Source organism: Canis lupus, chromosome 5 (genome assembly GCF_011100685.1).
Source record: "Canis lupus familiaris isolate Mischka breed German Shepherd chromosome 5, alternate assembly UU_Cfam_GSD_1.0, whole genome shotgun sequence".
Classification (NCBI taxonomy): Eukaryota; Metazoa; Chordata; class Mammalia; order Carnivora; family Canidae; genus Canis; species Canis lupus.
Genome location: NC_049226.1, coordinates 36,022,285 through 36,034,774, shown reverse-complemented (window position 1 = coordinate 36,034,774; position 12,490 = coordinate 36,022,285). Strand labels below are relative to the sequence as shown.

The 12,490-nt window shown below is 44.5% G+C and overlaps 1 protein-coding gene across 1 annotated transcript in view; it reads right to left on the bottom strand.

Annotated features, from left to right (window-relative positions):
- Positions 1–12,490, bottom strand: part of DNAH9 (dynein axonemal heavy chain 9) — a 330,059-nt gene that overhangs the window by 237,810 nt on the left and 79,759 nt on the right. The window contains exons 20-22 of the mRNA XM_038536892.1: positions 5,995–6,865; positions 2,788–2,918; positions 2,323–2,449 (exon numbers count right to left, since the gene is read on the bottom strand). Coding sequence (XP_038392820.1) covers positions 2,323–2,449; positions 2,788–2,918; positions 5,995–6,865 — 1,129 coding nt within the window. The remainder of the gene's footprint in view (positions 1–2,322; positions 2,450–2,787; positions 2,919–5,994; positions 6,866–12,490) is intronic.

The window sequence follows — 12,490 nt, the reverse complement described above, 5'->3', positions numbered from 1 at the left end:
CACAGAGAATATAGGATGTCAACTTACAGAAATATGATGAACCTGAAGGGGAAAAAATCCAGATAAGTGGGATAGAAATATTATTTTAAAGCACCCAGAAAGAAAACTTTTCCAAGATGAAAGGCCTGGTTTTCAGATTGGAAAAAAAACTCATCATGTGTTGGGAAAATGAACAAAGCAAGTATATAAATGTATGCAAACTTTCTAAAATTTAAATTTTGATCTCTACAGAGATCCGAATAGAAAGAAAGAAGGCTACCTAGAAGGGTTTGTGGCAGGGCGGGAGGGGGGCGGTGCGGGTAGCAGGTAGACTTCAGATGATGTCTCAGAGCTACATCTGAGGGGATCCGAGGAGAAACTGCTGTGACCCGTGAATTCCAAACTCATTCAATCACTCACCTGTAAAAACTGCTGAGAGTCCCAGATACAGAAAGAATTGGGGATTAGCCTACCATGCTTCATCTCTCAGGTTGGTGAGGAGGGGGGAGCTATTTAAGGATTTACTCAAATCAAGTGAGAAATAAAAAATATTTAGAATGAGTACAGTCATGTATAAAGGGTCTGGCAACAATCTGACTTTTCCTATGCATGGAATTAATGAATGTATAGTTACAAAACAGAATGTTAGTGTGATAACTGTTTCAACTCCACCATACCTGGGCTACTCTGTGATCATAAAACAGAAATGGGGCTTTAACTCTAGGGATAATCTGTCTTTAGTACTTGCTACTCATCAACACACCCAAAACATAAATTCGGTAAGTTGGAGGGTTAATGACAAAGACAGAAAGCTAATGCATGGGAGCCATATTTTGGCTCTGTTGGGGAAGCTCGCATCCATTGTTGGTGGTGATCTCAAAGCCTAGAACTTCTATAGAGGGAAATAGGGCATTATCTAATCGACCACATAGCACTTACCCTTTGACCCAGAAATCCCACCTCTAGGAATTTACCTGGAAGACAGACCTCCAACAATACTAAACCCAAGGCTATTCAATGTCGCATTATTTGCAATTGTGAAATAGTATAAACTACCTTTGGCCAAACAGTAGTGTAGTCCATGGTGTGTAATGCAGGTGTATTAAAAAAATGATATCTTTAAATTGACATGGAGTGATTTCCAGGATACATTACTGCATAGAAAAACTGCATTCAAGTCTACAGACCACACTACCTTTTGTGTGAGAAAGGAGGGTAAATAAAATAGATGTGTGCAAACGTAAATGCTCATCTGCTCATTTTTGGAAAGAAAAACCAGAAACTAGTGGGACTGGTGACCTACAGAGAGTGGGTGGGAAGAATAGGAGTGGCCCTTCCCACATACTTTTTTGCATAAGTTTGACTTTTAGAATTCAACATATTCAAACAATCCAATCAACAAGGATGGGAACAAACCCCCAAAACTCAAAACAAAGAGAAATAAATGAAGTTGACTACACTTCAAATGAATAATGAAATCACACTGAACAGGAGAATAGATGCATCTAAGTAACTTCTGAATGTGGTGCTTTGACTGGATAGCCTCACAGGACAAGTAAAGAACTGGAAACAAATCTTGAAGTCTTATTAGAGTGAGAAGTAAGGAGAGCTACAGGAGCACACAATGCAGACATCATACCTCCCTCCCTCCCACTGGTCACTGGGGAGACTCAGACCTTTGGTCCAGGACAGTCATTCTCAAAGTGTGGTCCCTAGACCAGCAGCATCACCTGGGAAATCCTGAGAAGTGCAAATTCTCCAGCTCCACCCAGACCTACATAAATCTGCATTTTTATAAGCCTTCCAAGTGATTCTGAGGCACCTGAGAGGCCCGGTGACTCAAGTTTGAGAACCACTGTCTACAACACCAAATGTCAATAGTGCTTCAATTAGTTACTTTAAGAAGGACAAAAAAATGCTTATAGTACAGTGGTTCTTTTACAGGTGAAGGAAGTTTGTCAAAGAGAAGGGACACCGAAGACTACATGGCCAATAAAATGGCTAGAACCCTCAGTTTTGAGCTCCTCATATACACTCTTTCCACATAAATCCCTAAATGTCGAGTTAATACAACCCTCAGTCTTCTCTCCCATGGAAATTTTAGCTTTAACTTTGGACAGGAACGTACTGGACCTCTCTTTAGAATCAGATCAAAGGCGTTCTCTGTAAAGGCTTAACGCCCCCTCCATTTTCACAGCTTCCCCTTCAGGGGATAGTAGCCACTGTTGGGCTGGCTGACACCTTGAGAAACATAGTGGTGGGCATAACGGGGAACCTGAAACCCTCCCCACTGGAAGCCCATCAGTTCTTCTAGACGTTTCCATGAACACTCCCTCAGCTCACCTGTTGCGGAGCTGTGCCATTGGAGAGGATGTCTAACAGGTCAGAAGAGGACAGAAAGTAAAACCTAGGGAAGACAAGCCTTTTGGTATCCAGGTACTCCGCCAGGGCCTTCTCACACAGGTATAACCTGAGAGCAGAGACACAGCATTTCCTAATTAGGTTTGCTTAGACCCACACCCCCCTGTCGTGCATAGATATGACCTAAATGTAGACAGCTGCAGGATATGGAATGCAAAATCAGTGCAAGAAGCACAGGTATTTGCAAATGTAGATACTAGTGCATGTCCACCCAAATAAACACCTAATACCCCACATTATCTAATATACAAGCAGATCAAAACACACAAACACACATACTCGCTCACTTGGACAGTCAAAGAAAGTAAGGATCTTGGAGACAGAATAGGAAGAAGAAAACATCTCACTCCCTGGTACAAAAAGGGGCAGCAGCCAGCAGATCTTCACCTGCTCTGAAGATCTTCCAGTTTTTCATAAAGACCTGGTTTGTTGGTGGCTTCCACTACATTGGGAGTCTTCTGGGCATCATAAGCTAGTTCTTTAAAGTCAAGGTCAATGCCTTCAAATCGTTTAGAATCCTGAAATAAAAACATGAGGAAAAATTAACTATTACTTTCTTGGACTTGAAGAAGATCCCTCGTGCAGCAAGTCAGAAGCAGAAACCAGTTCTGGGGATGTCCAAAAAGTTAAGGAAATATCCTTAGCTTGAAAGAGTGGTTCCTGAACATTTTGGTTGTAAAACCCCTTTGTGTTTTGAAAAATCACTGTGGAGTGCAAAGAGCTTTTGTGTATGTAGGTAATCTCTATGCATGCCTCCGCTGGAAGCTCAAGTGGAGAAATTTTAAAAATATTTGTTAATTAATTTATTTTAGTTTTTAAATATCTATTTATTTATTTTGAGAGGGAGAGAGAGAGAGAGAATCTCTAGCAGACTTCCTGTTGAGCATGGAGCCTGGGACTCAATCCGACATGGGACTCAATCCCACGACCCTGAGATCATGACCTGAGCTGAAATAAAAAGTCGTATGCTTAACCAACTGAGCCACCCAGGCGCCTCTGTTGATTCATTTAAAAAATAACAATGGTAACACAACATGTTCTTATGCAAAATAATTGTATTTTCACAACAAAATAATTTAGAGAGAAAAGTGGCCTTGTATCACTTTTTCCCTGCAAAAAAATTTAATGTCTGACTTAGAACATGACCAGATTTTCTTTTCTGCTCTGCATTCAATCTGCCATGATGTTAGGTAACCTCTGGAAAACTGCCCTGTTGTGTGCACGTAAAAATGAGAGTGAAAAAGACAAATAACATCTTCACGTTATTACTAAGACAGTCCTGACCTTGAGGATCCCTTATGAAGCTCAGGGTCCAGGGACCACGCCTTGAAAACCACTGGCATAAAACACATATTTTCTGCACCAGGTGGACAGTGGATCCAGTGTTTGCCCTGGAACGCGCAAAAGTTGATGTAACTAAAGTAAGATGTTCTTCAGCAAATATCATATCAGATTAATTAATTAGGTATCATCATTTCCCTTAAACACACAACCACTCAACAGCATCATTGGAATGCCCGAGATAATAACATATGCAGGCTTTAGCCCCAAACCTGGCACCTGGTGAGAACTCGTGGTATTATTATTATATGACAACAATCATAACAGTAAGTGCTGTGTGCATTGTTTAATTACATCCCTAACGTGGGTACTGGTATTTGTCCCAATTTATAGGAGGAAACCAGGGCACAGAGAGGTTAAGTAACTTGCCCAAGGTCCCACAGCTACAAGCCTCCACCACCCTGCCCCAGTCTGCTATAAACCTCTGCAATCGATGTCCCTCTCCCAAGAAGATTTAAAAATAGGACAGCAGGGTAAATTATGATTACTCAATGAGGTATTTCATCCCAGGGAAAGATGAGAAAGTATCAAGGTTATAGATGTGTTGGAAATATGGAACATAAATGCTCCGATGAGAAGAGCTGGAAAGAAAATAATAATTACACAGAGAGCAATTATGTAAAAATGCATATATATGTGAGGCCAAATTGGGAGACATTCACATTGAGTGAAAATAGTTACTAGTTAGGGTGTAAGATTATGACCGATTTTATTACATTTTTAAATTGCCTCTGTTATTGTACTGTTAATACAAGGATAAATAAACGCATCCCCATATTTCATACGCCAACCTGCACAACTGTTGAGAAGTTAATGATACCGATTCCTTCTGATGTGTGGCTGAAAGTTCTCAAAAGCCTCCTTTAGAGTCTCCTCTTCTGCCCTCACCTCCTAATTAAACCTGCTCTTCTTCAATCACTAGTGCTGGAGAGAAATAAAATCTGGCTTGTTTAGGGTGCCTGGGTGGCTCAGTGGTTGAGCATCTGTCTTCGGCTCTGGTTGTGATCCCAGAGTCCTGGGATCAAGTCCCATATTGGGCTCCCTGCAGGGAGCCTGCTTCTCCCTCTGTCTGTGTCTCTGCCTCTCTCTGTGTGTCTCTCATGAATAAATAAATAAAATCTAAAAAAAAAAAAATTGAGCTTGTTCAATTTGGCCTAATGACAACATCTCTATCAAAATTGTTTCCGGCTATTTTTCATCCCTAATGCAGATGTACAACCAGTAATCTGCATTAGGGCATGAAATACGCTTTTGTGGAATGAGCTAGAAAAATAACGTTTTGATGGAATGCGCTTTAACTTTTAAGTGGGGCCTGAATGACGTGTGACATTTTGGAAGCAAACTAATTTGGAAGCAGAGAACTCAATGTGCCCAAGGGAGACTAGAAAAATGTCTGCAAAATAAAAAAGTATGATAAAATAAAAAGAAAAAATTTTTTTAATGAATTAGAGTCCACCAAGAGGTGGGTAAGCTAATGGCACATTAATCAGGACCAATTAGAAGGGGCAATCAACCACAGGGAAGGTAGTAATGAGAAGAATGCATATTTTCGAGAAATTCATTGGTTAGGATTGAGCAGAGACTGGTGTTGAGCACGTGGCACAGGCCAGAAGTGTACAGAGTGGCTCCCTGCAGAGAAGGAACCTGCCTTTGCCCGGAAACAAGGCTCTCTTCCAGCCACTGGCTGCATTCTAATTATCTGGGGACCAACTCAGGAGCAGCTTATCCCAAACTGCGGTAGCCAGCAGTTCCTGCTTCCTTTCTTTTGAAAGCATTGAAAACAAGACCTTGGGGCACCTGGGTGGCTCAGTGGCTGAGCATCTGCCTTTGGCTCAGGGCATGATCCTGGGGTCCTGGGATCAAGCCCCACATCAGGCTCCCCGCAGGGAGCCTGCTTCTCCCTCTACCTGTGTCTCTGCCTCTCTCTGTGTGTCTCTCATAAATAAATAAATAAATAAATAAAATCTTAATAAAATAAATAAAATCTTAAAAAAAAACCCAAAACCAAACCAACCAAAAAACCAGGTTCTCCTTTTTCCCCAACCCGTCCAGGGCAAACTGGTGAGCATTTCACCTTCTCCAGTTCCCTCCACCTGACTTTTGGTGGCCTGGCAGGCCCATGGTCATGGGAGGTGCCTCTGAGTGAAGCCAATGGCGAGCTGGTGAGGAAAGGTCTAGAGGACGTGGGATCTGGGAGCTGCTCCCTCGACTCGCCTAAGGGGACAGAGAGAGCAGGATCTCCTGGGCAGGTACCTGGGGCAGCTGAGCCCGGATATCTTCGGAGCCGATGAATATACTCTCCAGATGCGACCATGTGCGCTGCACGTCGAACCAGGTGGAGATGACGGCATGAGCCGTGGACAGCTGCTTCTGCCAGCTGGACACTTCCTCCAAGAAGAAGGCAATGTGCTTGGACATCATTAGGTTCTGTAGCTGCCCTTGGTTATCCTCCAGAACCTCGATGAGGTCCTCGTCCGACTGCAGCTGGGGGACGCCGGTCCGCGGGTGGGGCTCATACTGGAATTCCATGCCAGCCCAGGTGGTCTGCAGCTCCTTCAGGGTCTTCTCCATGGCCATCTCTTTCATGGCTTTGTCCACAATGTCCCGGACCTCGTCCTCAAAGTGGTGCAGCCGGAGCTGTAGGAGGTGTGCCAGGGTGGCACCCTCGCCCATGGTGAAGCTCACACCCGTGGCCCGCATCAGCTGCCTCCAGTGCCGCTCCCGGACAGCTGGGTTCTGCAGCTCGGCGACCGCCCTCAGGGAGGTCAGGGTATTCAACACCATGCTCTCCAGGCCCGTGAACGCGTCCCAGGCCCTGACCTCCTTGTCCAGGTTCCGAATGTGCCTGGCAAACCGTTTACACTCCCCGTCCAGGACCTCTATGTTGACCTCCTTCCACAGGGTGGTCTCCCAGGCTCGGATGCTGGAGGTCACCATCCCAATGGTGTCCCAGAGCTCCTTCAGCTGGCACACCTCCTTCCTGCACTGCTTCAGCTGCTTATAGTCGGGAACGTTGACCTCAAACAAGCTGGCAACCTCAGAAATGGAGGCCATGGTAGATTCCAGCTGCTGGATCTCTGTGTGCCTGGCATCCAGAACTTGATGAGGGTCAATGCTATCAAACCTACAAAACACAACGTGTTCCTTTGTGAGTACGGCACCCAGGGGCTCATGTCCGGGAATCACCAAAGTAACACCAGTTCAAATCTTTAAATGCTTAGTGTTTTAGCACAGGCAGTAGTTGTCAGCAAAGCCTTGGAAGAAAAGGCACTTAGGGCAGGTTGGAGTGGGGTGAGCAGAGCCAGCTGGAGAAAAGGCAATTCCAGGGGAGCACCACTCTTGGATCTTTTCTTCACATCTGAGAAGGTAAAAGGACTTCTTTCATTTTCCACCACCCCCTGCCCCCCTCATCCAAGTGTAGAGGGGACCACCCATCTGTCTGAGATTCTTTTAGACTCTGCTTCCACTTGTTGGCCTCTAGAGTGCCTGACACAAGAGAGCACTGTCATGTTCCTGTCGGTGCTATAAAGTCACAGCTCTGGCCAGAAGCTACAAGTTGTAGGTGGTCTCTAAGTGAGATAGCTGGCACTTAGAAGCCCAGCCCTCAACCTGATCTGGGATTACTCCCTCTGGGGCACCAGTTCTCAGTCTGGGTGGCATAGGAGAATGGCCTGGAAGCTCTGAACAATCTCTATGCCCAGGCTGCTCCCCAGTCCAATTAAATCAGACTCTTCAGAGGTGAGACCCAGGCAAAGACATTTTCTTCAAGCTCTTTGGGTGGTTTCAATGTGCCAGGTTGGTGTCCTTGACTGTGGTGAAGCTCATGCTGTGCTGGTGGCCTCCATGACCTTCCAGCAACAGCACTTTCCAGTTTGGGAACCATGGGTAGGGAACCTCCAAGATCAAGCACAAGGCCCTTACCTAGTCCCTCAAGTCAGGCTCTTCATCTTCTTAAGTCACCCCTCCACCTCCTCGGGGCCTCTCATTCTGGACCCGACTGCTCTAGGCACTGTATATAGCTTTATGGTTCTTGCTCACACTTCTTCACCCTCTTGTCTCCAGTGCTCATGGCATGTACCCACTGCCCCTGACCCTTACCCACTTTATGGTGCTACCTCCAGACCTGAGGGCCTGGCATAGCTTCTCCTCCAACAGGAGGAGCTCTCCTGGCTAGCTTAGTCTATAGAGCATGAGACTCTTATCTCGGGGGTCAAGAGCTTGAGCCCCATGCTCGGTAGAGAGATTGCTTAAAAATTAAAAAAAGAATAAAGAACTCAACATGCAAAGGAATCCACGTGGGCAGATAACACTTCTTTGGCCAGGAGTATGCAGAATCGAGGTATTCAAGGAACCTCTCATTTTCTTCTCCTAAACTCCCTTCTCCCCATCAGCAATCTTCTTTCTGTGTGCTTGGAGGACTAGATGTTGGGGCATCACGACTTCAGGGTGAATACCGTGTTCCTCTAAAATCAGAACAGGGCAGGAGTGCCTGGGTGGTACAGTCAGTTAAGGATCTGACTCTTGGTTTTGGCTCAGACTGTGATCTCAGAGTCATGAGATCGAGCCCTGGGACAGGCTCCACACTCAGCATGGAGTCTTGCTTGAGAGTCTCTCTCCCTCCCCCTCTACCCCTCCTGCCCATACTCTCTCAAATTAATTAATTAAAAAAATAAAATCAGAATAGTACATCATGGGGTTCATAATTAAGGGGAAAGCTGAGAGGAAGTGAGTGCCTTGAGCATTGGTCATGTCCTCCAGTCTATGACAAGTGTGTGCGCGCCCACATGTGTGTATATGTATGGATGTGTATGTTGGTTGGGTAGAGGGATTTGGACGGGAGGAGGAATACAAAGTCCTTTTCTTGAACTGCCTCTTCTCTCAGTTGTCTTTAGAAATATTTGACTTGACGGATGGAAAGTAATCCTAATTAAAGTCATTTACCTGAACTGCTCGCCACTTAAGCCTAATTACCATGCAACACAATAACAGTTATGCATACCATTAAATTAGTGTCAGATTAACTTTGATGCTTGCTATGTTTGATTCTGCTTGTTTCATCTAAATAGTTTTTGGCTTGTGTGCTATGGTTGTGCATTTATATCTTAGGAGAACAAGACTGAACATCATGGCACATCTTCTCTGTTCTCTCACTCCCAAGTGTTCCAGAATGGAACAGAAGGGTGAAGTCCTCGGAGCTGAAGAGGATCCTTTGTCTCTATAGGCAAGGAGCTTTCTCCTCTATGAGAACAATGGAAAAAGAACCAGAAGGAAAGAAATATAATATCTCCATGGCAAGTGGTCCAGAAGGAAAGCTTGTGTGTGTACATGCACAAGTAGTCCTTCTATTTATTCTTCATTTCCAAAGACTAATTGTCAGGGTATGTAGGTTCTACTTTTTATCCAGACTGGAGTGACTTGGAAAGTGAATTTCACCCCTTGCTGTACAAGATCTACCAGACAAACTCTAAAAGCCCACATTCTGTTTAATTCATTAATGGGGGATAATTCAGGGATAACATATGGGTAAGATGTGAGCTCTTAGAGCGTTTGGAGTGTACGCAGAAGAAAATAAGTGGTCTTTCCCACCATTCTTTCCTTAGCACATGTGAACAGCCTTAAATCAATACAGGTTCCTCAAATATCTGGAAGAGGTGACCATTTGTCAAACCTATTGGAAACTTCATCTACCTTGTGGCATAATTTTTGTTTATAGTTCAAATTTGTGGACCTTCATTTCCTGGAGCTGAGCACACATAAAAGTTAATTTGGCCTAAGAGGTGAAAAGAATCCCTAGGCATAAGGGCAGGTAACCCTCTTCCCATTTTAAAACTCTAGTGCACCTTGTCAGGATATGCACAGACCTGATTAATGTGCCTAATAAACTGGAAGCAGTTCTCCAAACCCTAGGGGAATAGTACAGAAGAACAAGAAAGCAATAGGAGGGAAGGGGGTGTAGTAAGTCTTTAAAATTGAAATAATAATGCAAAAGTATTTTAATCTAAAAGAGAAACGTCAGGCAAGTCTGGATGAATATAACTGAGAGAAATGGAAATATGGTACCCATGCGTGTGATCTCGGAAAAATGACTGACTTAGACCTGACCTGCTCACCTCTCACATTCAATCAATCCTGCCAACTCCCCTCCTAAATCTCTCCCAGATCCATTCTCTCTCCATTGTCATAGCCACTGCCTGTAGTCCAGGGCTACTGCTTCTCGCCCAGGCTGCTGCCATCTCCCCATGGGGCACCTGGCCTTGAGTGGGTCTTGCTCCATCCAGTTCTTCGCAGCCACAGGACAGTGGTGTTTACACTACATTGTCCTCATGCTTAGGCTCCTCAGTGGCTGATCATGGCCAAGACCTGGAGGCGTGACCCACTCCATTCTCACTCCCATGTTAGTCCTGCATCCCAGCAGGCACAACACATTCTGCTGTTCAACTGTTTCTTACATCCTCACTCTTCTGTGCCTTTGGCTATTTTGTTTCGTTTGCCCAGAATACCCTCCCCTCCCACTCGTCTTTTTCCAAATGGCTAATTTGCATTTTCCCATTGGCTCAAGCACCATCTCCTACAGGTTTGAACTGCCTCCTCAGGGGACCTTCCAATTGGCCACCCAATGACCTCATCTGAGTACTCATGGTTGAAATCATTCCTGACTTCAGGGAATACGTATTATCTTAATATCCTAATGCTTAACATCATTTTTCGGTGACTCCATTGGAAGCCTGAATCAAGTGAAGGAGTCAGATTGACTGGAAGAACAGGGTCAAGCTGAACTAATGATGTGTTTTAGGGCACCGATATGTCCATGGGAGATTTGGGGACTCATAATGTCCTTTACTCTGGCTGCTGAAGAGACAACACGTACTGCTCAAGGGAGGCAGAGGTTTGTCTTTCCTCATGTCTGCTGCACTGGGCTACCTGGAAAGCCTTGCTTTCTCTAGCTGTCACTAAGATAGTACCCAAATGGAAGGTGTCTTCATGAAAGCTCTGTCAACTATTCACAGGTTCTGGTTGCCAGCCAGCTGAATACACTGATGGTCTTCACTGAGCTGGAGCTCACTGACATCAAGTGCTTTGGCTAAGCGACCCCTGGGTAACCTTGGTCTTGATGTGGGGAAAATGACTGGATGTCATGGCATCATTTCTCAAGGTCAGGAAGACTGCATTCAAGGTCAGGAACACTGAGCCAGAGAATGCCACTAGGAGCCTGGAGCATTCCTTTCATCCAAAGGGGAGAATTCCTCTCCAACTTTAAGAGTTCTGGAAGGTCCAGAAAATCTTGAGTGTGACAATTTAGCCAATTACTGTGAAGTGAGGAGCTCAGCTAGGAATATGCTGATACAGCTCAGAATTAAGAACTCTGAAAGAGATAACTCTTGAACATGAAGAACCTCAACCCAAGCAAGGGGACATCACCCAGCACCTGACAGGCTGCAAGAGCCTAATGAGACACTCACTTTCCTTTCCCTCCTCAAAGACAAGATCAACGTGAGCTTTACCCACATTATAATCAGGAACGGAAATTTGCACTCACAGAGGAATGTGCCAGGGTCTGCATTTTAGAAATTCACAAAGGATCTAAAAGGAACCAGGATTAAAATCCTTTGCTACACACACAGTGCCTTAAAATGTCAAGCATACATATCCATATACACCAAACTAAGAAACAAAACAAGGAATGAGTTGATTCACACTAAGGTTCCCTTCAGCACTCAATACCCAATTCCGCTGTAGCCCTGATGTTTTCTTGACAAGAAGAGAAACACATCACAATTGAAGTGATGTTTGGCTTTCCACGCTGCTGTGAGCAGTTCTTTTCAAAGTATTCTCTTGCAAAGATTCATCTGCATGTCAAATTAACAGATGCGAATTTGGAAAACCCAGCTAAGAGAAGCAATATCCTCCCAGCCAGCAGATACAAGTGCTAAGAAAGTAAAAACAACCAGCTAGCACATTCAAAAAACACCACCAGCTGATCAATACACATACAGGGTATAACTATGAAGGAGGGACATCATGTTTCCAACAGACACACAAAATCACACCAGTGAATGCGTGTCATTTGCTGTCAAGTAGTTATCAGAAATCCCTTCAGGAAAATATTTCCCCCAGTATCTCTGGTGTTCCTTTTTTGGAAAAAAATTTTAAGGGACAGTTGACGCAAATATATTAATGTCATTGCTTTCATGGCTGTTGCCGTTGGTGTGATATTTAACACTAGGCAGTATTACTCAGCTTGATAACCCACCTTCCTCCCCAGCTTTGGCTCTGCATGATTGGTGTTGAATTTCTAAAAATTCAATTGCATGTCCAAAGGAGAGTAAAAAAAAAAATATGTCTCAGACTCCAAAAGAACAGTCCCAAAAGGAGTTAAGCCAATGTCTAGAGCAATAGATATTTCCTTGGAACAAGGGCATAGCTCCAAAGGCAATTATTCTAAAGGGATACAGACTCATTTGGAATTACATGCCCTGGCTTGATTGCTTGAAAGAGAACCAGTTACTTCCCCCTTGGGCAGCAAGTCTCAAACTTGGCTGCCCACTGGAATCACCTGAGGAGCTTTACGAACTACTACTGCCAGGTCTTGTCCCCAGAGAATCTGATTTAGTTAGTCTGTGAGACAGGCTGGGTGTTGAAAATTTTAGAAGCACCCCAGGTGATCTTCATGTGCAGCCAACATGGAGCCCACTGCTTTGGTGTCTCATGTGATACACACACTTCCACCTTACACAGAGCTTACCCATCT